General features: G+C 47.7%; 1 protein-coding gene across 2 annotated transcripts; it reads left to right on the forward strand.

Moving 5' to 3' along the window:
* The first annotated feature begins 1,302 nt into the window (after positions 1-1,302).
* LOC131138000 (chromatin remodeling regulator CECR2) lies at positions 1,303-24,706 on the forward strand. Of its 2 annotated transcripts, XM_058086527.1 has the most exons (20): positions 1,303-1,582; positions 8,714-8,808; positions 10,061-10,244; positions 11,029-11,156; positions 11,234-11,317; positions 11,691-11,732; positions 12,220-12,278; positions 12,354-12,514; positions 14,462-14,551; positions 14,985-15,135; positions 15,974-16,103; positions 16,194-16,231; positions 16,314-16,405; positions 16,488-16,614; positions 17,183-17,553; positions 17,640-17,780; positions 17,940-18,741; positions 19,461-21,327; positions 21,607-21,677; positions 22,310-24,706. In XM_058086527.1, exons 1-19 carry the CDS (start codon positions 1,463-1,465, stop codon positions 21,665-21,667), a joined length of 4,743 nt encoding a protein of 1,580 aa, XP_057942510.1. In that variant the 5' UTR covers positions 1,303-1,462; the 3' UTR covers positions 21,668-21,677; positions 22,310-24,706. The 2 variants fall into 2 exon arrangements, with proteins under 2 accessions (XP_057942510.1, XP_057942509.1); XM_058086526.1 differs by having other exon boundaries at positions 1,394-1,582; positions 21,607-24,706.
* The last annotated feature ends 140 nt before the right edge of the window (positions 24,707-24,846 follow it).

Below are 24,846 nucleotides of genomic sequence, written 5' to 3' on the forward strand. Positions count from 1 at the left end.
GAGAGATGTGCGAGTCATGAACGAGTCGTTCAAAACTCATGAGTTTTTATTTTACTGAATCGTGATTCCTGGGGGTGGGTGAGCGGTGTGGTGTAGCTGGGTGGGCGTGGGAGTCGGCCCTCGCCCCGTCATGGTTGAACATCACTCCCTCACTGTATCACCATTTTGCAAAAATGAATGACTAAATGATGGCTGTTTTGAGGTTGACTGCGGCCCAAACAATTTGATGTATTCTTGGCCCATTTCAAGCATAAAAATGTTGTAAAGGAGCAAAAATCCCCGTACAGTTGAAGGCAGTACAAAGACGTCTACACCGGCCACGAGGTGTCACAACATCCCCAAACTATCAAACATGGACCAGAGGTTTCACTGAGAAGAATTCCAAAAGAAAGATATTTTGCAGGGAGGTCCAAAGTTCAGCCTGGGGGGCATTTGCATCTACTTTAGTAGAATATACTTGAAATATTAGCCAAAAATGATAACGAATGCAATTAATCATAATAATGACAATAGAAAAAGTGTATGCGCAATAATACTGAAGTGGAACAATCTGACAACAATGTTATATGATAAATATGATAAATAAATAAATGAATGCTGCATATTAAGCAGTAACTAGTTCATAACGATCAGTGAATGAAATAGAGTTCAGATATGACGTCTGGCATGCTGTCACTCATTTTTAGATCAATAAAGAAATGATTATAACAGCTTGCAATTAGCGTATATTACGATAGGGGGCGCCCCCGTCTTGTACAATCGCCAAAGCCTTTAAGTGGCTGTTTACTGAATCCAAGTGACCCTGCCAACTTGTTGTGTTGCAGTGATCACATGAGCGTGTGGGGATTATGCCTCAATGTTGTTGTTGTCGTTGTTAATAAAACAAAACAGTGTATATACATTTTACAAATTGTGATTGGTAGTAAGAAATTGACAACGGTTGAATAAAGAATCGTTTATTGACCTGTTTTACTTGACAAATCATTATCTAAATCGTTATTTGTTCTTTCATTTGTTATTTGGTCATTCAAAAGATTCCCTTTAAACGGAGACGGTACTATCAAACAAATGGGTAATCACATTTATACAATTAAGCAGCAGTTAGGAATGTGTGCATTAAATCGCCTAGATTGAATGAAGCTTGACTGTATAATGTCATTTTATTGTCATATTTAAAGAATCGGGCAAAAATGTGCTTATTTGTCGTCTAACTGAAAGCGCCGACTCCACGTCCTCCCCCGCTTTCTGACGAATAATGGTATGTTCCCGCCCGTCTGTTCACGTCTGCTGGGACTGATTGGAACAGATTGAGTCGCAATGTCAGCAGCGAGAGTTGAACTAGGCCAGCAACTTGTGTCGGGTTTCTAACAAGTGTTTCATTCAACTTTTACAGCACACGCCGACGACGACACCACTCTCTAATGTGAGAAACAAACGTCACCTTGCTTCCTCCACTCCGAAAATGTCCCAGGGATGTACGGTTTCTGTGGAAGAGGTCCAGTCCTGGTGGGAAGTCCCCGCCATAGCCCACTTCTGTTCGCTGTTCAGGGCAGCGTTCAACCTTCCCGACTTCGAAATCGAGGTAAGTGGACTATATACGTTGGATGTTTCAACACGAATAGCCTTTACTCTGGAAATGAAGTGCTGTTTGTGTCAGCTTTTTCTCTTTGTGCTTCTCCCACGGCTCATTAGGAACCACTAGCCACCTTCGATGTGCTCTTTGATCTTCTTTGCGTTAACGTTGCAGGGGCAGCGAGCTAGCTAACCGATTAGCGAGGCTAAAACTTCCGATTAACCTGTTAATCGATCTTCTTCACAGTCCACACATGTCACCGGCGAGGTCGAGATTAAGATCGCGCCAGTCAAATATTTATTGTGGTGTTTGATATTGAGTTGTGAATCTGAACTGCCTCCCAAAACATACTTGATTGCTTATTCGGGCAGCGTTAATCCATTTAACCCACTTAGTTTGGGACATTTAGCGTTACACAGTGGAAACCACGTTTGCGTGTCTTTGTAGAAACGTCTGCTGTGTTGTTGCTGCCGCTTTATTGTGTGTTGTTGTGTCACATAAAGTTAAGTTCATGGCGTGGGTTGCACTTTATTGTCTTGCAGTAGTGAGCCATCTGGCTTCGGGGAGCTGCACACGCAGATGCTTCTCCGGCATTGTTTGCTCCCCCCCCCCAGCCCCCAGCCGGGTCCCGTTTGGTTGGAGCAGACCGCGCACAAAGTTAGCCTTCAAATGTCCCTCGCTACGGGGGTAGCATGGGCCGGGCACCGGAAAGTGGAATATGCAAGGGCCGCTTTGATATTTTGGAAACGACACATGGAAATGTCACACATTTAAGAGAAAGCTTCGTCTCAGCTTTTGTGACATGGATGAAAAAACTCTTGAACATCTCTAGGAAATTGGTCCATTTTTTGCTGCTGTTTATTTTTTCTTTTTCTTTTCCAAATATTTCAACTTTCTTCTTAAATTATCTTTGACTAATTATCAGATTTTTTTCCGTGAGTTTTTCAGGTCTATGCTCCTAAAGTGACACAAATGTCCCTCATATTTACATTTTTTTCTCATAAGCGCTGTCACATTTTAAAAATATTTAGCAGCTGTTCTTTTTCACTGTTACGTGATGTAAGGTGCCAGGCGCGTCAATGTCGGATACGCTATGCCGGCATGCGTCCATGGAGCTGGCGGGAACCACAGAGTACAGCTGATGAGAACGTCGTCCGCTGCGGAGGAGCCAATGTACACAATATACTTCTATACTTGGGACACACCCTCTCCTGGCCGTGTTGCCCGTGTGAGCTGGACGTGTGCAAGGTTTTTCCTCCGTGCTCGTAGAAAACAATGAGTATCGTAACAGAAAGGTACCAAAGCGAAGCGTGAACTGTCCGTATTGTCGCACGCCTAATGCTGAACTGAGGTCAAGCCTCAATGCATTATGCTGTTTTTGTCTAACATATTTTTATTTCCGGCACTTTCCAAATTGCATGACCTTGGGGACATTGAAATCTTAAGGCTCTTCCATGAAAGGAAAATGCCAGGTTAGATACACGCTTATGTTTAATGGCACATACCAGCAACAAGTAAAGCCGGTTTAGCCGCTGTCAAGTGACACTGGTTTATCTGTACCTGGACCTGGCTGTGCTGGTCAGGTGAACCACAATGGATAGGTCTCACAGTAGTATTGTACAATACAATACACCACACATTGACATGAAGGTAGTAGTCTTTCCCTTCTCTTCTTCTTGGTTATTGGCCATTTTCAGCTCTGACTGCAAATCCTATCAGTGGGTGCTAAGGTGAAGTCGAGCCAAAGTCGGGAGTGAGAGGATTCAGGCTTGGTGGAAGGAAATGTCTGTCGTTGGTTTTGACAGATTAGGGCTGACGAGTGATTTCGTTCAGGTTTGGCCACAAAGAATCAACATTGTCATTGTATGCGTCCTTCCTTGTGGACCAAGCAAGCGGTTTGGGCTCTTTTTCTCCCCTATATGTTTTTGTCAGCAGAGGTCAACACTCTGGCACTGAGCACTTCCCCCCAATGTGCCTGTCCTCTCTGATGTTTCGCAATGCCCAAATGTTTGGTGTCCAAAGCCCAATACTTGAGAACGGAAGTAGTGATTTGATTAGGTAACTCCAACCCAGTGTTTCCGTTCTGTGCTAAATTGATGCTCAGACGCTTGGGATTGTTGACATAACGTAACACAATGATTAGTTTTATTGTGGGCTCCATTTCCTATATATTATCCAGTAGCTCTCTTGGTCCTGGCCAGTGATGGCATCTCCTCCAATGTCTTGGCCAGGTCTACAACACAGCCACTGGTGTCAGAATCAGTTTGTGTTTACGTAACATAGAGAAGTGAGTGGTTGAGGTACGCTCATTCGACTGAACAAACGTTCACCTTTTTAAATGTTTATGCAAACAATGTGTGGTTAGGACGTTGATGTTGGGATGGGGTATTTATGTCCAATGTCGCCTACACCCGTGGTGCGTGTGTAAAAGCATGAGGTATTGCTGGAAAAGATAAGAAAGGAAACGCCAAGCAAATAGAAAGTAGCTTTTGATTCTCATGGAAGTATCTTTTTAAGTGATTGGTGGGATGAATAAGTTCGACTTTAGTTTGCTCAAATAGACTCCGCTTTCATTAGAGCTATCTCGGTTGACTTTGGGTAAAAGGCGAACTACTAGAACCGCAGGCTGGCCTCGCCACCTCGACCTATTTGCCATCACTTGTCCCACAAGCCCACCCCCTTCTTTACCACTACCACACTCCCCATCCCTTAGCTCCAGCCCCTGGCATTACCATGACTAAACCCCAGATGGTGGGTTTTTCTCTCCCTTCCCCCTGAAGAATGGAAGCTTTCCACACTGACTGGGTGGAAGCTGCTGCTTCTACGGCGCTTCTGTGTTTCATGAAGCCATGTAATTGTGTATGGTTTGGTCCTATTAGATGTTGAAAATAAGTGTGTGCAAGCTGCCTGTGAGTAGGTCTTTGTTTCTGTTGTCTGGAAGGCAAATGGATTAGCTGGGTGGGGGACAATAAAGCTTTAAGTGTTCTATCATGGCTCAACTTCATACAAGCACACTTGAATTCCCAATTGTCCTACATATCTGTCACCAAGGGTGCTTTCATCCAGCAGCCAATCGCTTCGTATTATTGGATTCTAGTTCATTTATGCCCTTAAAGTTTGTGTTAATCCAAGTAGCAAACTAGTCTTCGCTTTTGCCTTTATGTAGTTAGCATATTGTCTGTTTTGTTTTCTTGTTTTATTATGTCAAGGCCGATTGTTTGCCCTGCTTGTAGCAAACAGGGCTGCTACGATACCAGAATTTCAGGATTCCACTACTAAGTGTGCAGCTTGATTGCACTGAAGATTGAATTATATTAAACCTTTTCTCTATTCATTAAAAAAGAGACTATAGTATTTTATTTCAGTGGCTTTTTTGTTGTCTACATTTTCATAAAACATTTGTCGAAATTCGTTGCCATTCCCCTCTGTCAGCACGCACTTCAGCAGCTTATCTCTTCTTCATATTCCAGCTGTTGCTGGCGGTAGGAGGAACATAGAACTGCTGCCCCCTGCTGGGACAGAAATACATGAAACATGCAAGTCCGAAATTCAAACACAAGGCGCACAAGACTTTGTTCTGTAGCTCCCGTCTTTGGCAGTCACTGTTACTTTTTGAAAAGATGTCGATCGATGTCTTTGGCAGTGAATGAGTTAAAGACTCTCTTTGAGTGAAGTATGGAAGACTACAACTACAGCCCCTCCCCCAGTTGTGAGTGACAAGTGAGGGCAGAAGTACATGTATCAGATGGTTACAGAGGGGGTGGTAGAGGGACTCATACACTAGGGTTGGTCTCAGGCAGCCCCATTGTTGCAGCTCCCCATGGTTCCTTCTCTCTGTCTCCAGTCTGGGGGCAGCGTCCCTTCAACGTTGCAACCGACCCTTGTATTTGGGCGCCGGTTGTAAAGCACAGATAAGAGAGGAAGACGTGAATGGAATTATTTCTATCAGGAAAACATGGATTTTCTGGATTGAATTAATGGTAGCCTACACTTTCCCATTGTGTGCATGTCTGCGGAGGGCTAATAAAAAGTTAACAGCACATTTTAGCAGGCTGTTTTGACTTTTTGCACTTGGGTGAATGCGACTGAGCCATTGTTTAGCCAAGTCACAAACTGACCCAGCATGACAGGAAGAGACCACGGTTGAAGGGGGCCAATGAGCAGGGAGCTCCTGATGTGTGTAATTGTGTTCAGGTCGGGCTTCTGTGCCAACAAGTCAAGTTGTTCCACACCAAACCTTTGCAGTCCTGACAATTGCCCCCCATTCCCCATTCCATTTGAAAGCAACTTTGACAACAGGAAAGCAGCGGTGAGCTATTAGTGTTTTATGTGACTGTCAGCAATTGAAATTGAACTTTATTTACACAGCACATTTGTCAGTAAATACAGGCGTCATGTTTGAATAGAACACCTATAAAAATACCAATAGGTGAAGCTAATTATTTGCTGAATGTACTCAACATCAGCTGATGAGCTACTGCTAGCTTACAAGCTAGCTGGTGGAGACCCCTGTGATAGCATCACAGTCTTAAAGCTGGCTGGACACAACTGTGTGTTTATTTTGGACAACTAGCACACACAACTAGTTTTGTTGTTATGCTCATGTTCAGCCCTTGTATTGCCTTGTGGACCCCTATAGAAAAAACAAACTTTATTCATTTTTTGGATTCCAATTTTCATGAGCAAATGGAGCCAACACTGTGCAACAATCCAACACGTTGGATCTGTCCATGCTCACATAGGAGCTTGTAGGTGGCTGTGACAGATCAATATTGTCTCTCGGCAACTAGACTCACCAAGGGCTGGCGTATCCTGGAGGACGTGTGAGACGTTTTCCTATGGTTTTATGGCTCCATGCATGTTTATCATGTGGTTGCATGTGGGGGTGGAAGGTGTTGTCACATGATGGTTCCTTAGTGTGAACAGAATTGGTGGTGGTTGGGGGAGAAAGAAAGAAAAAGCAAAGCATGAGAGGACTCTTTACACATTAGGCCTCCCTTCCCCCTCCTGCTATCCCTTCCCACTATTCCAACTATTAGTGATATGAACCCCAGCGGAGCCCTTAACAGCCGTGACATGGAAACCCGTTGATAAGGCTACGCAAGGGCTCCTACCTATCGCATGTGCTCTGGCTGTTCATTGGGCAAAAACACCCAAAGGTCTTTGAGTGACACATGACCATCATGCCATGTCTTCATTAGCAATATTAATATATATTAGCAAGGTTGCTGTAAACAACAGCGGTCTCAGCGCAGCGACGGTGGGGAAGTTACGACATGCCATTGGCAGCTGCTGCACGTCACAAAAAAGGAGCACTTGATATGCTCACCTTAGCCCAGGAACACACAAACACACCACGAGTATGAGTAATCTCGCCTCAGAGTTTTTTTTTTTCAAATGATGGATTTTTGTTGTTGAATTTATTGGTAACAATAATTACCAAGCACCTCTACTCCCAGGTAGTCAGACGATTGAACAGCGATGCTGAATAGTGGATTATTCTAAGACACCTGTGTGTGCTGAAGACGGATGCTAGACAGATGCTGGACAGCTGAACCAGTGGAGAAAAGGTTGAGTGGACGTGAGGAATAAGGAGTTGAACTCAATGAAGGAGGCTGGGAGGACTCAGCAGGGGAGTTGGGTAAAGGAGCGGCAAATACCTTCAGGCTGACTCTCATCGAACACCCAAGCTCATAGAGCCGTAGCGGCGACACACCTTTTGGTGCGAAAGCCTTGTCACAACTTCCAATGTTTGTCCGACTGTGCCTATGAAAGCCTGTTTTGTTTGGCTCTAGTAGTGTAGTAATGGATCTAAGCCTTGAAGATAACCCAGACACCCAACTCTCCTAAATCCTGTTGATCATTCATTGACGTTGTTCAACATGCCACATATCATGATAGCCCTCCTCCTTCTCTGCAGATGATTTCTTCTTTAGATGTGGCTTGTTTGTCATGATATTGTCCTCCCTCATGTCACCCTTGTCATTTCTTGCTGATGGATGGGATGGCTCTGGTCCTTTTGAACCAGGAAGTACAAGGGTGCTGAGGACCATGTGCAAATGTGCTTGTACACAATGGGACCCACCCACACACGCCCTTCTAATCGCTCCAGCCGGAAGATCGTAATGCCGGTGCACTCTTGAGCAACCGTGGCCTAATGGTTGCAAACAAACACGCTGGTTAATTTGTCTAGGAAGGCCAAGACTGGGACTGTAACCACCGCCTGTAAATCGGTGGTCTCAAACTCTGGGCACGTTGGCTGCATCGTTCCAGAAACATGGTTCCAGACCCAATACTTTAGGCATCTTAAAAACAAAACAAAATGAAAACTAATAATTACTGACCCAAATATACACAAAATACAGTTTTTGGGCTAGAAAAGAGGTGGGCCTGGTACGATGCCATGCATGTACCCATACAACATAGCGAGTCACAGACATTTGGATAGTGGAGTGCAGAGCATGAAGCAGAGCCATCAAAGAGTTGAATATTTGTATCCATAATTGGAATAAAAGATGAAAGTTTCCATGTGTACCACTTAACCTTTGCCGCGGAGGCGCCACAGCGACTTAGTCGTGGCGCTTATTGTCAACTGGCTGTCATAATACAGCTGCAGAATTCAGTTCATGACGTGGGTGACACATGTGATCGACCACGCTATCTTGATGGCAGTCGACGTCACGGGACACCCCTGAGTACACGCAAAAAGTACGATTGAACGCAACGGAGGGGGAAGGGAGGGGGGGTTGCCACCACCGCATGAATGGCCTAGTGTGAGTATGCCCTACAGGCTCAATTATGCCTCAGCGTAGTCACTACCCTGGCCTGTGACTGTCGTCTTGATCCATCTGGAGCTCTTGGGGGGGCACGAGACGTGCAGTTCTCCACCAAGACACCAGGGGCATGTTGGCGTTTGACAACTTCTCTGCTCAGATGCTCTTCAACTTGCTCCATGGTGCCTTCTGGTATGGCTGACCAAAACCTAGTCATCCTATTTAGCTTGACATTTTTAATTCATGTTACAGTAATGCAGGCTCAAAATGAGCATTGAGGGATGCACTCTACCTGTTTTTATCCTACGTTTGGACCCGTTTTGAAGTGAGCAGAGGATGGCTAATGTATGCCTTTGCTGTGTTTTAGGAATTGGAGAAGGCACTTTCAGAGCAGGACTTGAACTTCCTTGGTGACCTTATTGCTTGTCTGCTGCAGGGATGTTACCAGCGCACTGACATCACGTAAGTTGAGCGTAAATAAAGTCTTAGTAGTTACTAGAGAAGTTATCTGTTGGCTCTCATCCTGCGATATCAAGGTAAAGTAGTAGTAAAGCCAGGTAGTTGATGCTTACACGTGTCCAGAGGCGTGCAAAGCTATTGATCCCTTTTCAACACAATCCATTCCACAGCAATACCATGTTAACAGCGGCGACTGGTTTATTTGATGGATGAGGGTAGAATTTTCATGGTAATGAATCCACGCCATCATGGCATAAGAAGTGACTCACCAGACTCGCCAGAGTCAGGATTGACCCTCCTTGTGTTGACTCGATGTCTGACACCTCATCGTACCCTTACTGGAACTTAAAAGATGAATTGGGAAACATTTCCCTCTCCCCTTAACACGGGTGAGGATGTGTGGCCAAGGCCGCCGTGGTGTTTCCCCTTTCTGATTCCATTTACCCGATGTGGGCACCGAGCGTAGTGGTACCGGTGAGCTGATAGGCAGAGAGGCAAGAGTGATGGGCTTTCTTCCACCCAGGCAACCAGTAACAGTAGGACAACCTGCTTTATTGGACCGGACAGGCGCTGGCATCCTGGGGGCGGCCGCTCACCGCTGGCCTTTCACAGAGCTGCCCTTTTCATCTGCACGCGTTAAACGCTCTGCCGGAGCGGGGGAAGGCGGGAGGGGGGTGTCGAAGAGGAAAAAGGGACAGAAAGGAAGCGCGAGATGGGGTTGGCGAGGAGGGGCGCCTACAGCTGTGTGAAAAGTGCACACTGCTCTTTCAAGATAAGCCATTTTGTCTGGCCCTCTTTCTCTACGTTGCATAGATGCTCACCCCCGCCTCAAGGCCTTGTTCTCTTCTTCTGACTTGGAACTAAAAGGTGCAGATTCATCGGCCAGGCCTAAACCCTAACCAGTATCTATTTGCCGGTCCAACTTGGTGGAAGAGGTTTTCAAACCCACATCCACCAAGTGTATTTGCAACGTTACGTGTAACGATGGCGCAGAGTTTCAGTGCTGAAAGAAGCCTATGTACACGTATGACCTGCCACGTCGGGCTTGAATTTAGCAGGGTAGCTTTATCACGGTTTATCAAAGAAAGTTGGACTATATTATGCCGTATGAACTGTTAGTCCAAAAGTATTTAAGCAAATGTTACGTATTTTATACCTAAATGAAGCGAAGTGAACTCGAATACAAATAAGGCATTCAGAAGACTCAGTATTACACACAGTATACCCACTGTCATTGTTTCTTCAAAACACGCAGTCCCCAGTCCTTTGGCCGCTACCTGGACGACATCATCAGCTACAGGTGGGAACTGGAAGAGGGGAAGCCCAACCCGCTTCGGGATGAACCTTTCGAAAATCTGCCCCCTCGCACTCAGATTGAATTGCTGCACAGACTCTGCGACTACCGTCTGGATGCTGCTGATGTGTTTGACCTGCTCAAGGTAGCCGCCTCCAGTAGATATGTGTACATATCCGTGACTAGCCCATCATGGAATGACACGCCTAGCATCCATAGGACGGCTTTGATCGTAATACTTGGAAGTTTACTTTCAGTTACACAGCTGGGATAGGCTTAGCATGATAGGATAAGCGGTATAGAAAATGGACGGATGAATGGTCCAGACCAGGGGTGTCCAAATTGCGGCCCTGTGGCCATTTATGGCTCGGCCTGTGGTATGTTCTACAAATATCATTGAACAAGGAAGCTTAAAAAAAAGAAAAAATAAGCAATTAGACCAGAATAAAGTCAAAATATTAAGAGAAAAAGTTGTAATGTAATAAGAAAAGAAGAGTAATTTTAGTAGTGGAAGGTTGAAAGATGAAAACAAGTTTTTTTTAAGTTGAACTATTATGCAAAAGAAAAAGACCAGCCTTGTTTCTTCAGCTTCCTGTTGATGTTGATGCTTGTACAACCAAAGGTACCTGTGTTTGGGCAAACATAGTGGTGACCACAAAAATAGCTCACAAGAGTTATGGTCGTCATCAAGAAAACTATTTTTAATGATAACTATTTTGTCACCATTGTATTTGTCCAAACAAATGTACCAGGCATTAAAATGGGTCAGATTCAAATGTGGCCGACAGTTGTGGAGGACCGGACCCATCCTTGAGTCGGCTGTGACCTGTCCTGTGTCAGCAGTGTAGCCCCTTATCACTTATGCAAGATGGACGAGGTCAAAGTCAGCCCAGTGAGTTCCTCTCAATGTCACCCTTCACTGCTATCAGGGACTGGATGCAGACAGCCTGAGGGTAGAACCTCTAGGGCAAGATGGGAATGGAGCCCTCTACTGGTATTTTTACGGCACTCGTATGTACAAAGAAGAGCCACTCAAAAGAAAAGCAGACAAAAACAGGTAAAGTCTTTCCTCACTCACCTGAAATGATGATGTCATTCAAGTGCCTGATGATCTTCACGCCGTCTTGTCTACAGTGAAAGCCCTGAGCTAACTTTACCAGAGAAAAGGAAAAGGGGAAGACCACCAAAGAGGAAAAGATTGGAAGATGCGGATGCCAGGTACCAGACGTTATTGTGGTCGGTGTGTACATCCGCCGCCCATGTTGCTTCCGGAGGAAACACGTGATCAACTCTTGCTCTGTCAGCTATTGCATAAATGATTTGTCAGGCGTTTGTGCACAGTCATGATGAGGTAGGCTGTGAGTTTCCCGAGGTGTAAAATGAGTAGAGAGGATTACACAAAGCAGATATTGCAGGGACATTACAGTACGTGGCAAGAATCATGTGAGTATTACATTTTGGATACAAATAATGATTTCTTGTCCTTCTTCAGTAAAATAAACTACAGCTTAGCATAACTGTGCTAGGAATGACCGATGGCATTGTTGGATTGATGAATGAATTTTTACAATTGTGTTAATTGGACCCACAGATGCGGAGCTGGATGTGAAACCAACTTCCTAACGGAGCCATCGTAAGTAGAATATATAGTATACCTTCTTTAATGGTTGCTTCATTGGTGTCAGACCCAACCAGGATCAGTCAATGTATGGCTTAATTTGCCATTTTAGGCTTAAATAGTTAATTTAGGCCAAAAATAGGGACAATTTGCTTCAGCATTGAGCCAGGGTGACTAGTCCATACCAGATCACACGATACCTGCTTGCAGTGGCGACGTAGTGGCTGTGGTTAAGTGTGGCTGGAAGGAAACGTCACTCACCACTCCGCCATGCACACACACGTGAACGTCGCACACGAAGGAGTCCATGTTGATGCTGCAGAGAGAAGCGGCTTGCGTAGCTGCCGAAAGCAGGAATCGTGTGATGGGGGACGGACTTGTCACCCTGGCAGAGTGACCCTTGGTTTTTACTCGCTGCCTTGACCCATCAAGTCAATGCAATGACAAAAAGTCCATGTTGGGGATAATTGTATTGACATTTGGTTGCACACTTGTCTTTCAGTGAGTCAGAAAGTGAAGAGAATTCAGAAAATGGCCTGGATGATGTCCCTCCTGCTAAAGGTGAACACCATTGGCAGCACTGGAGCTGTGCTTCTCTGGTCCCCCTTCATGCCGTGTCCCTTTGGTGTCTCCTAGGCTATAAGCGAGGCACTTGGTCCCTTGTGTGCGACACAGAGGAAGAGTGGGTCAGCTTGGCGGAAAGCGTAAAGGATAAAGCGTCTCCGCAAGACCGCCACCTCTACCGTGTCATCAGCCAGAATTTCTTGCCTGAGATACGCAGCATGATTGAACACAAGGTCAGACACCAATGGGTCCACGCTATTATGTCACATGGCAGCACTCCAACAGTCAGTCTTGGCGTGTCTCGTTTGTTGGGACAGCAGGACTTTTGTGTTCACCCGGCCTGCACTGCCAGACCAGGTTTTGGGATGGAAAGTAGAGAATTTGGCTTACAGCGCCTATAAAACTCCAAGTCTTTCATCTTCTAAAACATCATACAGTACATGCAATCAGTCCCAGCCAGGGAAAACTAGTACTAGTACAGATGGTTGCTATGGAAACTCCCAGCCTTTGAAATAAAGAATCACTCTGGCAGTGTGATACAGTAAAAGGTAAAAGCAAGGAGGTCCTTGACTTTCAGCCGACGACGGGGGGGGGGGGGGGGGAGGAAGAGGATGTTGCCCCGTCCTTCAAGGCTCTGCGTTTGCCTGTGCAACTTCTCAAATGGTTCTATTCTGCTGAATAGCTCCTTGGCCCATTGCCCTCAAAAGTGTCGGAATTGTACACATTCTTCTGAGTCGGTTGTACTGAATCAGGATAAATGTTGGTTGAACACGTTCTTGTGAGATCTGCTGTAAAGCAAAGGGAATGCTATTCTTCAAATCTTATTTCTCCTTCAAGCAGCAGGCAATCGAATCACCACGCGCATTATTTTCAGCACTTGGTAGTTTTATAAAGAGGTAGTGTTTTAGCGATACAATGGTTTGAATTTTGATTCCCTTCCAAAGAGACCAGTAAGAATCTTTCCCATTAGAACCAATGGCAAACCAATCCATCCTCTGCCGACACCCAAAAAATGTTTGACATGCACAAAATCCATATGAATGATTAAGGAAAGGTACTTGCAGACATGTCAAAAACAGTCTGTCGCTCCTCGAAAGCCCCTCCAACCTGTCGCCCCATGTGTCTCAAGCGGCTGTCACCAGTCGTTCCCTGGGCAGAGACGGCAGGCGAGAGCTCACCTTGAGGCAGGATAAAAGCCTCTTGAAAGACTGCCATGTTGTGCTGACTTTGGCCTGGAACATACCGGTGAAGTCACCAAGGCGGCAGCAGCGTGGAGTGCACCGTAGACGAGTTCAGGGAACAACTGCTTGGATTTTTGCACGTCTTCCTTTTTTACGTCCTGTACCTGCACAGTGCGCACGATAGAAAGGCTATAAATGAGAAAGCACAATCTGGACTGTGGCCCGTGACTTGACAGGTCCATCCTACTTCCCTGATGAAATTTGACATGCGCTGCAGAGGGCAGCTGGATATGAGACTTTCAAGGGACTGGCTAGGAGATGCTTTCCTTAGTTACTGTGTGCTATATCTGAATCACTGACCGTGTCATTCATGTTGACTGGTGTCACAAGGGGAAAAATGCAGCATTCATTAGTATAATTAATGAGGAGTGCTCAGGTATTGCACCAGAGAAAGTTTAGAAGATGGCAAAATGAATAGAAAGTCGTCTGGCTGGCTCTTCCTGTTCAGAAGGCTCAATTTTATTTAGAAAGATGATTGAATGCAGTCCAAGGGAAATTGGATCACCTATTCTTGGTAGATGTCCTTAAATCCGATGGCAAAGCAGGAGACATCACATCGTCTGTCTAAAAGTGACACGGCATGACATGATGTGTGGTGGTTTAACTCCGCCTCCTCCTCGTCTGGGAAACACAGGCTTTGACTTTTTGACTGGTGAAGCTTGGCTGTCACCCCCAGGGAGATGTGAGGGAATGTTGGCAGCAGAGGAGGGAAGGGGAACCTGGGGGAGGGGCGGCCGAGCCAGTGACCTCTTCTTCACAGTTAGTGTGTGTGTGTGGGGGGGGGCTGGGGCTGGCTGCTTGTCCATCTTGAAGACTTAATCAGTTGTGTGTTGATCATATCAGTTCCTCATACCAGTTGATGATACATGATGGAAGAACACAGCACGATCGATCGATGTTGCTGAAGTGCAATCATTGAACTTTGACCTGATGTTTCAGGAGCGTGAGCAGAAACAGAAGCTAGAAGATCCAGCCCCGTTCCGTACATCAGAACGATACTCTGAAAAACACTTGGACCAGGCGGAGGAGGTACGTGTGCAGTTGTGTGGACAGGAAGTCCATGTACACTCCTGATCAAAATGTGAAGGCCAGTTGGGGAAAAGTGGCCAAAATGTACATATTGCACTGTTGCATCTTAGGTGCTTCTAAGTAGAGCTTCAAGTGGAAAAAGAGTGAGATAAAAATGGAACAATGGAGCTTCAGGTTGCGCAGGGGTGTCAAACGGCAGCTGGTTCTGTGGAGATGTTGCAGGGACATCTCTCATCACTGAAGGCCCTCATCTGTGTGGTCATGACTGGCTTTTAAAAGATGCGTATTCAAAATCTGTCTCACTGCTATTCTGCATTTTGAAGCTCCACTTGGAACCAACCGCCTTGACACTTTATTGATCAGGAACCTACTTTTTCAGGATACAATTATGTTTCCTGCTGCCACATGTTTGATGTGACTCTTTTGTCTTCAGGGTCATGTGAAGGCCAACGTGGAGTTGGAGAAGAGGAAAGATGAAGAGCTGGACAGGCAGGTCCTGCTGGCCGAGCAGCGGCGAGAGGAGGAAAGGCTCCAGCAGCAAGAAAGACAGCGAGAGAAGATGGAGAAGATCAAAGCCGTAGAGGGTAAGATGGACCTTGGCAACCTAAGTCTCCGGCGCCAAGCTAACACGACGATGGATCCTGTCGAAAGATTTCAAATGATATCTTGAGAATTTAGAGCAGTAATTTCACGCTCTTTCATCAGCCTCGTATTGGTACGTTCTTCCAACATGTCCATCCAGGGCATCCTTTACTCGCTTGCGTACTAACTCCGTGGTCACCTCTCGCCCCCTCCCTCTGGTGTCATCTGTCAAGGGTTAATCAAACGCTGATTGTGCTTCAGTCGAGCAGCTTCATGAATGTATTATAGATGAACAGCAAACGTGGCTCCTCCCTCCACCATCTTTAATCCGCACGGCAGGGGGCTCGGCAGCCTTTTCATGTTAAGATATAAAAAAGAAACAGCGATGCATACGCACACTCGCACGCTCTTTTCATCAGCTGAGCCTCAGAATGCTAAATTGTTCCTGGTCTCATGGAAAGTCAGCCCCTGCTTCCTGGAATGACATAATCCTGGTTGACCTGCCTCGCCTGGTAGCTGCAATGTGGAGCATGTGCAATGCCAAACCTAAACACCAAGACTTGCTCCGTCCACAAAACGGCCGTCCACATAATAACCGTTCACTGGCTGGCATACGCACTTTGGCCAATCTGGCGTTTGGGGACGCCACCACAGCAACAAACGCCCGTGTCCGTCCCAGATGTTCCATGTGGCCCAATATTCATTCATTCATTGGATGAAGGCCAAAATGAAACCCACCCCAAGTACAGGATTTGAACAGTTTTAATCCTTTTCTTATGAAGCGTCCACAAACATCCACCCTGACCAGAGTCCATTTGCATCTGTGATGTTTCTTTTAAGAGCGGGCAAAAAGGCGGAAAATGCGAGAGGAAAAGGCCTGGCTGCTGTCTCAGGGAAAAGACCTTCCGCCAGAGCTTCTCAATCTGGAGCCTTCTTCACCGGTCCTGAGAACACGGAGGACCAAAGAATTGTAGGAGGCTCTTGAAAACCCGTGAAGGCGTTTGCTCTGCTTTGCTCTGCGTCCCACGAATAATTGGAATGTCTTTTACTTTTATTTCAGCTACGAGATGGAAGATGACTACACGGGTTTATACAAAGGTATACGTCTTGTGAATTGCCTCATGTCAGTCTTGGTGAATGCTGGTAGTCCTATCTGACCTGATCTCATCTCCATTCCTAGTGCTGGAGGCCCTGAAAGCTCATAAAGATGCCTGGCCTTTCTTAGAACCCGTGGATGACTCCTACGCCCCCAATTACCATGACATCATCCAGGTACAGACGGAAGCTCCGAGCCCATGTTTGAATGGGCTAGAGTTCTAAACACCCCCCCCCCCCCACCCCCCATTCTCCTCAGACTCCCATGGACCTCTCTACCATTGAGAGGAAATTCAACGATGGAGAGTATGTTTCCAAGGAGGAGTTTATTTCTGACGTGAAGCTCATGTTTGAAAACTGCATCGAGTACAACGGAGAAGACAGCGGTAAGTGGAAGCCTTTCTTCACACGCCCACACCGGCAGTCCACACCGGCAGCCCACACCGGCAGCCCACACCGGCAGCCCACACCGGCAGTCCACACCGGCAGCCCACACCAGCAGTCCCAGTCCAAACGCAGCCCAAATCAGTGTAGTAGCCGTATGTGACAGAATGGAAGGTGCGAGCGGGAGGGTGGGCGTGGCTGAGCCAAAGAAAAGAGGGACAAGCTGAATGTTGGGCTGACTTGACAGTGATTAATGAGGAGTGATTGAGCGCTGCTCAGGAGGATCCGAGCCCTGCAGTGCCAGAGAAACATTCCAGTCCCTAAACCCCCTGTCTAGAGACATCTATTCAACGGAATACTTTCCCTGGGGACGGGGGAGGAGGGTCGTGACGGGGGACCAGGGTGGAGGACCAGGGTAGAAGGAGCATGTGCCCTCTGACCCTGAGAGCAATGTCTGGTGTGCGTGTTGTTGGTTATTATTGGAATGGATGTGGGGGGGGGGGCAAGGTGTGGTTCTGTCATAAATGTTGTGAACCATCCAAGCTGATGACGATGTGTGCCTGTCCCCAGAGTACACTGTGATGGCAGAGTCCCTGGAGCGCTGTTTTAACCGGGCCCTGTTAAAACACTTGCCGTCGGAGGACGGCGACACTGATGAGGAATTCCACATCAGCAGAGAAGACAAGGAGCGCAAAGAGAAAAAGCGCAACCGTAGCAGTAAACATTTGGGGCCGGAAAGTTTGATCAAGGCCGCCGAGGACGTCCAGCGTAAACGAAGTGCCCTGGAAGCCAAAAGCAAAACGCCGTCAGAGGACCAGGCTAGCACGTTGGTACGGCAACATCCGCCGCCACACTGGGGAAACCACGCCCCCCAACCCTACAGCCTGCCCATGAGCCAGCAACGCCATCACAAGGGACACAGCGGGGGGATTTACCAACACGTATGTGTTTTTTTTATATATATATTTATATATTTATTTTGACTTCATTGAAAACTGCAATTTTTAATTCCTTTTTATCCGACCAGTTACATCGTCTTCCTGGTCCTCATGGTCCGCACATGTATGCTCACAGAATGGGCATGGATCCTCGCTTTGCCTACCCAGGTCACATTCCCAGGCCCGGGGACCCCAACTTCAACCGCTTGCCACACAGCTTTAACATGCAGGTATGAAGCCCAAATACATGCACACGCTATGTCAAGGGAAAGTATTTTACAGCAAGAAAGCAGACTCAATTTAAAAATATTGACATATTGAATATTTACATTTTAAATATTTTTGTCTATCTATCAAGATATAGCATTGTAATTTTGGTTTTCTCTTAGCATGGCGTGGTCGAAGGGCCCCACGTGAACCACCCATATCCGATGGGCCCTGACGCTACCCGGCCTCCCCAGCAGCAGCACCCTTACATGGGTCCAACCCATGGCCCATCTCTGGGCCCCCGTCCTATGGCCCTTCAACTGAGACCTCCTCCTGAAGCCAGCATATACCCAGCCCACCACCGCCCGGAGGGCCACACAATGCACCCAATGGGAAACAGACCATCAGGACCTGAAGGACATCAGCAGCCCAACTACCCTGGACTGAGGCCTCCAAGTATGGGGTTGTCTAACATGTGGACTAGTATGAATCACCAGCATCCAGAGAGACCCAATGGAATGCACGTGCATGACCCCAACGGGGTCAACCAGCACAATTTAAGCTATGGTGGCATCCCACCTCCACTGGGACACAAACCGTGGCCGGAGGCCGGATATCCCCATCCCCCTCCCAGTGCCCAATGCCAAATGTCTTCAGTAGTTAGTTCCCCGGGGCCCATGCCACAACGCCCCCCCTTAAGCCACTCGGACTCCTCTGGCAAGACACGGCTGACTTCCATGCTGGAAAGTCCAGAGATGCTGGCTCTGCAGCAGCTGTCGGCCTCCTCTGGACCCCCTGCTGGCTCCCCCCATCAGCACATGGGCCACTTTCAGCGGCCCAGGCCCCCGTCAGGATTTGGCAGCCTCCCAACTCACCCCTCTCAGCCGCCTCCCCCTGCCCACGAGGTTCAGCTGCTGTGTTCCACCACAGACAATGGGCCAGACGGCCAGGCTTCCCCACAGGCAGACCACATGCGGCCAAAAGGTAGATCTGATCTCCATCTTATCTCCATCATTATCTGTCTCTAGCTCTGTCTCTATACCTCTACATAAACTTGTTTACTTGCGTTACATTAGAGAACTATTGGAGATGAAGCAAATATTCTTTGAGCTCGGAACTAATAGCAGTATTTGTTCATTTTCAAAACTAAATGGTACTGTTGCAAAAAGTTACATGAGGACTTGGAAGATGAGAAGCTAGCTGCACGACTGTAGCTAGCTGCACGACTGTAGCTAGCTGCCGCCAGCCACTGCTAAGCAAAGCGTGCAAACAAAGACTCAAGACAAGCCAGACGGCGATAGGTTCCATCGGGGAAAGATCAAACCCACGGATTGAAGTAGCCTGTGTCAAGCTGTCAAACTTCAAACCTCAAATTTTTTGAGGGTGCTAACATTTATGAAAATATTTGCAAGTGTGCCAGGTCAGGGAAAAATGTTACATTTCTTGGTTCTCGAACATGAACAACCAAAACACTCTCAGTATCCCCCTTTTTGAATCAAAAATTAATAAACATAGTCCATGAAACCAGGTTCACAGAACATCACCGAATTTGGTGGAGACATTAGAGGTCTAGCATTCTATTCTGTGGTGGTAGACTAACGTCCTTTTTGAACAGGCACATCAGACTAACGTCCTTTTCCCCCTCCTGTTTTTGAACAGGCACATCAGACTAACGTCCTTTTCCCCCTCCTGTTTTTGAACAGGCACATCAGAAACCAAAGTGTCCGTTCAACCCCTTTCAAGTGTATCTTGGCCAAACAACCCAGTTTCATCTAACCAAGATCACCCGTCCATTCCCAAACCCACAGAAGCCCACAGTGGACCAGCACAGGGATCCCACAGCCCCCGTGGCCCTGACTTCAGAAGTCCTCAGGATGTTGTGCCAACGGATGAACTGGGTCGAGCAGAGCGCCACAAGCAGAAAGTAGACAGCCAGACGCAAAATAATGGTTCCGCCCCCGCGCCCTTGCACTTCACCGCAGGTAATAACCGTTCCACAGATGCCACCAGGCCTAAAGCAGCCCAGAGTAGCCCCCCACCAGTGACCAAGAGCCCCACACTTCCCCAGAGGATATCACCATCCTTGCACGCCCCTTCCCAAAGCAAGCCACCATACAATCAGCAAAATTCAACCCCAGAAACTCTAAATGGGGCATCTAGAGACCACCATCAGGACTCTCCGTCCAAGATCCAGAACCTGAACCAGAACACAACACTACTACAGGCTCCTCATCTTGTCGCCCAGAACGACTCCCCACAATGCCCCCCGCCGAACAGCTTGATGCCCCATGGTGCCTCTCAGGGAGCCCAGGCTGGACACCCTCGACCAGCCCCTCTCACCTCTCTTCCCCCCAGCCACCCCACCCTCCACCTCCCAGCCCAGCCCAGCCCAGCAGAGCATGGCGATCAAAGACCATGTGAGCCTACGAGTAGACCAGACCCAGAAGGTCCACATGTCATCAAATGTGGGCCTTCAAGTGGCGTCTTTAGTCCCAACCAGGGTGAACCCCAGATGAGTAGTAACCAAACAGGTAGGGGTGCGGCCCCCGCTCACAATGCAGTCATGACGCCCCCCCCCCAAGGCCAGGTCACCGGAGCCGTGGGTCCGTACAGCATCAAGAATCCTCCACATCTACAGTACAGCCAGACCAGCGTGACGGGGCCCGTCTCTCATTCTCACCATCCATACCACAACCGGACCCTCAACCCCCCCCACGCTTCCCAAGACCACCCCAGCTATCAGCCGCATCAAAGAAATGCCTTTTCCTATCACGTGCCCGGCCATCACGCCAACATGTACCCGGCCCCTCCCTTCCAACAAGAACACTATTACCCCCGCCCACAGGCCCATAACCTGGCCCCCAGCCGAGGGACTTATCCTCCAGACCACTGGCAGCGCTCTCATTATCAGCCCCAGCAGCCCCAGCAGCCCCAGCAGCCCCAGCAGCCCCAGCAGCCCATGCCACCGATGGCCTACCTTCCCGTGTGCAGCGCCAAAGGCAACGGTCTGGCCAATGAGAGTCGAGTGTCCCCCACGGGCTCTGAGGGCTCAGCTGGGGTGAGTTTGGTGTCTCCCGGGCCCGTGTCTGAAGCCGGGTCCCTCCCGGGAGGCCTGGAGGACAGGAAGCAGGAAAGCAGAAGCGGTTGTAGCGAGAGCCCGGGAAAGTCCAGTCGTTCTCGGGGGAGCTTGGAACGACCCGAAAGTCCAAAAGAAATCCTGGACCTTGATAGCCACAACGCTGTCGCCCACCATCGCAGCACGCAGCCGCACGCGCCGCATGGCTTCCTGTACGACCCTCGCTCCATGCACGCACCTCTATCCCACTTGGTGCCTCCAGGCGGCGCCGTCGGGAACCGATCCCTATACACGAGGCCCCCGTACCCGGATCCGGGACGTTACGCTGCACAGGGACCTCACCCACACCTCATGGAGGCCCTCCAGCGGCCCCAGCAGCTGCCCTTCTCCCCCGGCCAGATGCGCTTGTCCATGTACCCTCGCCCTGGCGGCCACTTCCAAGGAATGCTGATTCCGCAGAGAGGCTCGCCGTCGGAACGCCTGCAGCACCCGGGGTAAGACACACGCTCGCCCTCGCATGCATCTGCTCCTCAAGTACGTTGGAACCTCCCAAATGTAGCGTCCCAAACGTACAAAGTCACACAACTTTATTTGTGGGAAATACACCGAGGAAAAGCTGTGGCTGCTCAGTACAAGAGCTGAATGAAAGCAATGTCTGGCTATAGGGTTGCTATGTTTTGGAGGTTCTTGTGTATTTCTGTGTGAAGGTCAACATCTGATTTAGGCGTCCATGATGATGTAACCTGTCATGTTTGCTTCCTGGTGTCCCACAGGCAACACATGATGGCTGCACCCGGCGCCTCAAGCAGCAAACAAGGAGTGGGAAATGCGTAGCATTATCACGGTCAGTTATTGGTCACGTGACACTGCAAACATCTCTTATCTTCAATTGGATTGTTTATCAGCAGTAAGAATAAGAGTTCACGTACAGGTGGTCCTCGGGTCATTTTGGTCCACAAACGGGACCAACGGGTCCTCTGTATGCAAACTCTCTGGACAACGAGAACACGGGTTATGCCTGGTCCGCCAGACTAGGAAGAATACCAGCACCGCATACGGCACCAAAGAAAAGGAAAGCCGCCACCGAGGAAGGAGAAATGAGCGTCACAAAAAGAAGGAGGCGTGCCCACCAGTATTGGCCTCTCCATAGTCGCAACCTCCTGACCTCATTCCATCCCAGACATTTTCCAAAAGCCGCCCGTCTTAGTCCGACATTTTTGATGACTTGACTGATTTTTCAAGGCACGCTTGGGCTTGGTAGACGTGGTACGGACCCAAGACGTTTCAGGAGGAAACTTTGTTTCTACCTTTTTGCCATTCACTAGAAAAAACGTTAAAAAACTAAAACTTGCAACACAGTCCAGGACCGCAACTCGCTGGTAAACCGAGGACCACCTGTACCTGGTAATCCCAAGACTACGATGCAACTACACAGCCAACCGAACCTTTCCCGTCCTTTCTCTTTCTGCTCTGCAGGCTTGCCTCCCTGATCCAAAGGAGGGATTTGGGAATGCCGACGGAGGCGGTTTTAGGGTATTAATAGCACCTCCTTCCAACTTGTACAATATACTTTCACTGGCTTCTACTTCGGTCATACTACACACCAACACACACACGGCCAACAGGACGCTTTAGGTCTGGTAGAGCTCCTGGTACGTCTACAGTCTTCAGGACGCTTTAGGTCTGGTAGAGCTCCTGGTACATCTACAGTCTTCAGGAAGCTTTAGGTCTGGTAGAGCTCCTGGTACATCTACAGTCTTCAGGAAGCTTTAGGTCTGGTAGAGCTCCTGATACGTCTACAGTCTTCAGGAAGCTTTAGGTCTGGTAGAGCTCCTGGTACGTCTACAGTCTTCTCGTCCCCTCATGGACTTGGATCATCCAAATTCAGTACGACGCAAGGACTCTTTACTATTGGGCCACAATCGTTGGGAAAACACTGGAGGCCCCTCCCACTGTGAACAATCAAGGGCATGGATGGATGGATTGGCTGGCCGCCAGCCAGAAGGGAAAGGGACTGTTTGTTGCACTGCGTTCCAAGATGTTCAATTCCAACCGTCTTGTTAATCTCAGGTATATGAGGATGAGGATGGTACACTGGCCAAGTGGACTCACGGGTCCGGGTGGCCTGGTCGGCTTCCTGAATGTATGAGTGAATGTTTAGATGCGTCACATTGAGGCTGCAAGTGAGAGAGTGAAGAGTATGAACGGATAAACTTCCAGGAGTAAGCCCACTACAGTAGTCCGTAGAACTGCCTTCATGTCCAAGCCTGTGAGGTCCGGCTCAGATGACACCGCTTGTATCTGATCGTAGCCGCCTCCTATATGCACCATGGCATCCTCAATGAGCGGCCTTGCCTGGACTTCCATTTGTAGTTCCTTTATGTGTCCATAATCCCAAACCTCCCAAGTACAGGAATGTCGCATCCTGCTCCAAAACTCCACTGATGTCCAGCGTGACGTCAGGCATTCCGCCTTCATGGACAACCAGCTTGCTGGCTTCTGTGGTTGGCTTCCTCTTCTCAGGGATGACACTTTTATACGGGTATTTTTCTCCTCTGCTTGGAGGCAGGTGCAACCAGGGACCCATTGGACTCCATCTGAGGTCGAAACTGGAGGAACTTTTTATAGCTTGACTGCAAGTGAAACTGATGCTTCTCTATTCCTCTGTTTTACGTCACTGGCTTTTTTTCAACACTTCCTTTGTCAGGGCAGCTGCCATCATCTCATCGACTTGTTTTCCACCCGCCGTCTAAACCACGTTTGGCACCAAATCCATCTACCTCTTTCAGCCAATGTGGGGACTTCATCCCAGATGTATGTATGTCAATATGGCGGTGTCTATGCTTGCCTGTGGAGGTGCAGGATGTAGTACTGTACTCTAGTACTGTAGTTTGACAGGAATACACATTCACAGCCCTGGAAAGTCTTTTTACTCTCCAAAAACACATCTTAGCCGCTGTATGTCTGTAGTAATATATGTATATATATAAAAATACAGGTAAAATGTACAGCATACCACATCTTTCATGTCCATGCCTTTATGCTGTACTGACAAACATTGAGATTTTGCACTTTGTTTGGGCATCCGTGAACGCACCATATGTCAAAAAGACATTTTAATGTCCGTGTGAATTCTGTTAAGTTTTACCATCATCAGGCATTGTCAGTGAACGTCTCACTGGAGAATTATCACCTAGGTTTTACCATCATCAGGCATTGTCAGTGAACGTCTCACTGGAGAATTATCACCTAAGTTTTGCCATCATCAGGCATTGTCAGTGAACGTCTCACTGGAGAATTCTAAGTTTTACCATCATCAGGCATTGTCAGTGAACGTCTCACTGGAGAATTATCACCAGGATGTTATTTTCTAATTGTGAATTGTCTCAATGTAGTCTCAATGCTCCAACGGGTCTACTCTGGACGTGTGGACACTTGTACCATCTAATCTGTATAAAGTTGTTGTGTGTTTGCCTGAGTGACAAAAAGGTACAGTGTACCTGTGTGTATGTGTGTGTGTGTGTGTGTGTGTACCTGTGTGTGTGTTGGGTGTGGAATTGGCACCGGACGCTGCCAACTGTGTGCAAAGTACTTTGCGATGCACTAGTGAAAACCATTTAGATGTGAATTCTATTTATTTGCTCTTAAGGATTTTTGTACATCTTTTGGACTTGTTTTAATATAAATGAGCTGTCTTTTTCTTCCATGTTGCTGAGTGTGTGTGTGTGTGTGTGTGTGTGTGTGTGTGTGTGTGTGTGTGTGTGGTTACATGTATGTTTTTGTTCTTGACTGACATAGATTGTTTGGGAAATGGACTGGAGTATTTTCTATACTGTACATTTCTTAGAAATAAATATCTTTCTTCTCTTTCTAGAGGTTTTGATGGTCGACTTATTTGCCGTGTATCTGCCATGTTCCCTGACATTGTAAGATGGACAGGTTTGTTTTCTATAATCTAGTCAAATATGTGGGTTTGTTTAGCTCGAATACGTCATAAACACGTCATATACACG

The sequence above is a fragment of the Doryrhamphus excisus genome, chromosome 11, assembly GCF_030265055.1.
Source record: "Doryrhamphus excisus isolate RoL2022-K1 chromosome 11, RoL_Dexc_1.0, whole genome shotgun sequence".
In the NCBI taxonomy this organism is placed as follows: Eukaryota; Metazoa; Chordata; class Actinopteri; order Syngnathiformes; family Syngnathidae; genus Doryrhamphus; species Doryrhamphus excisus.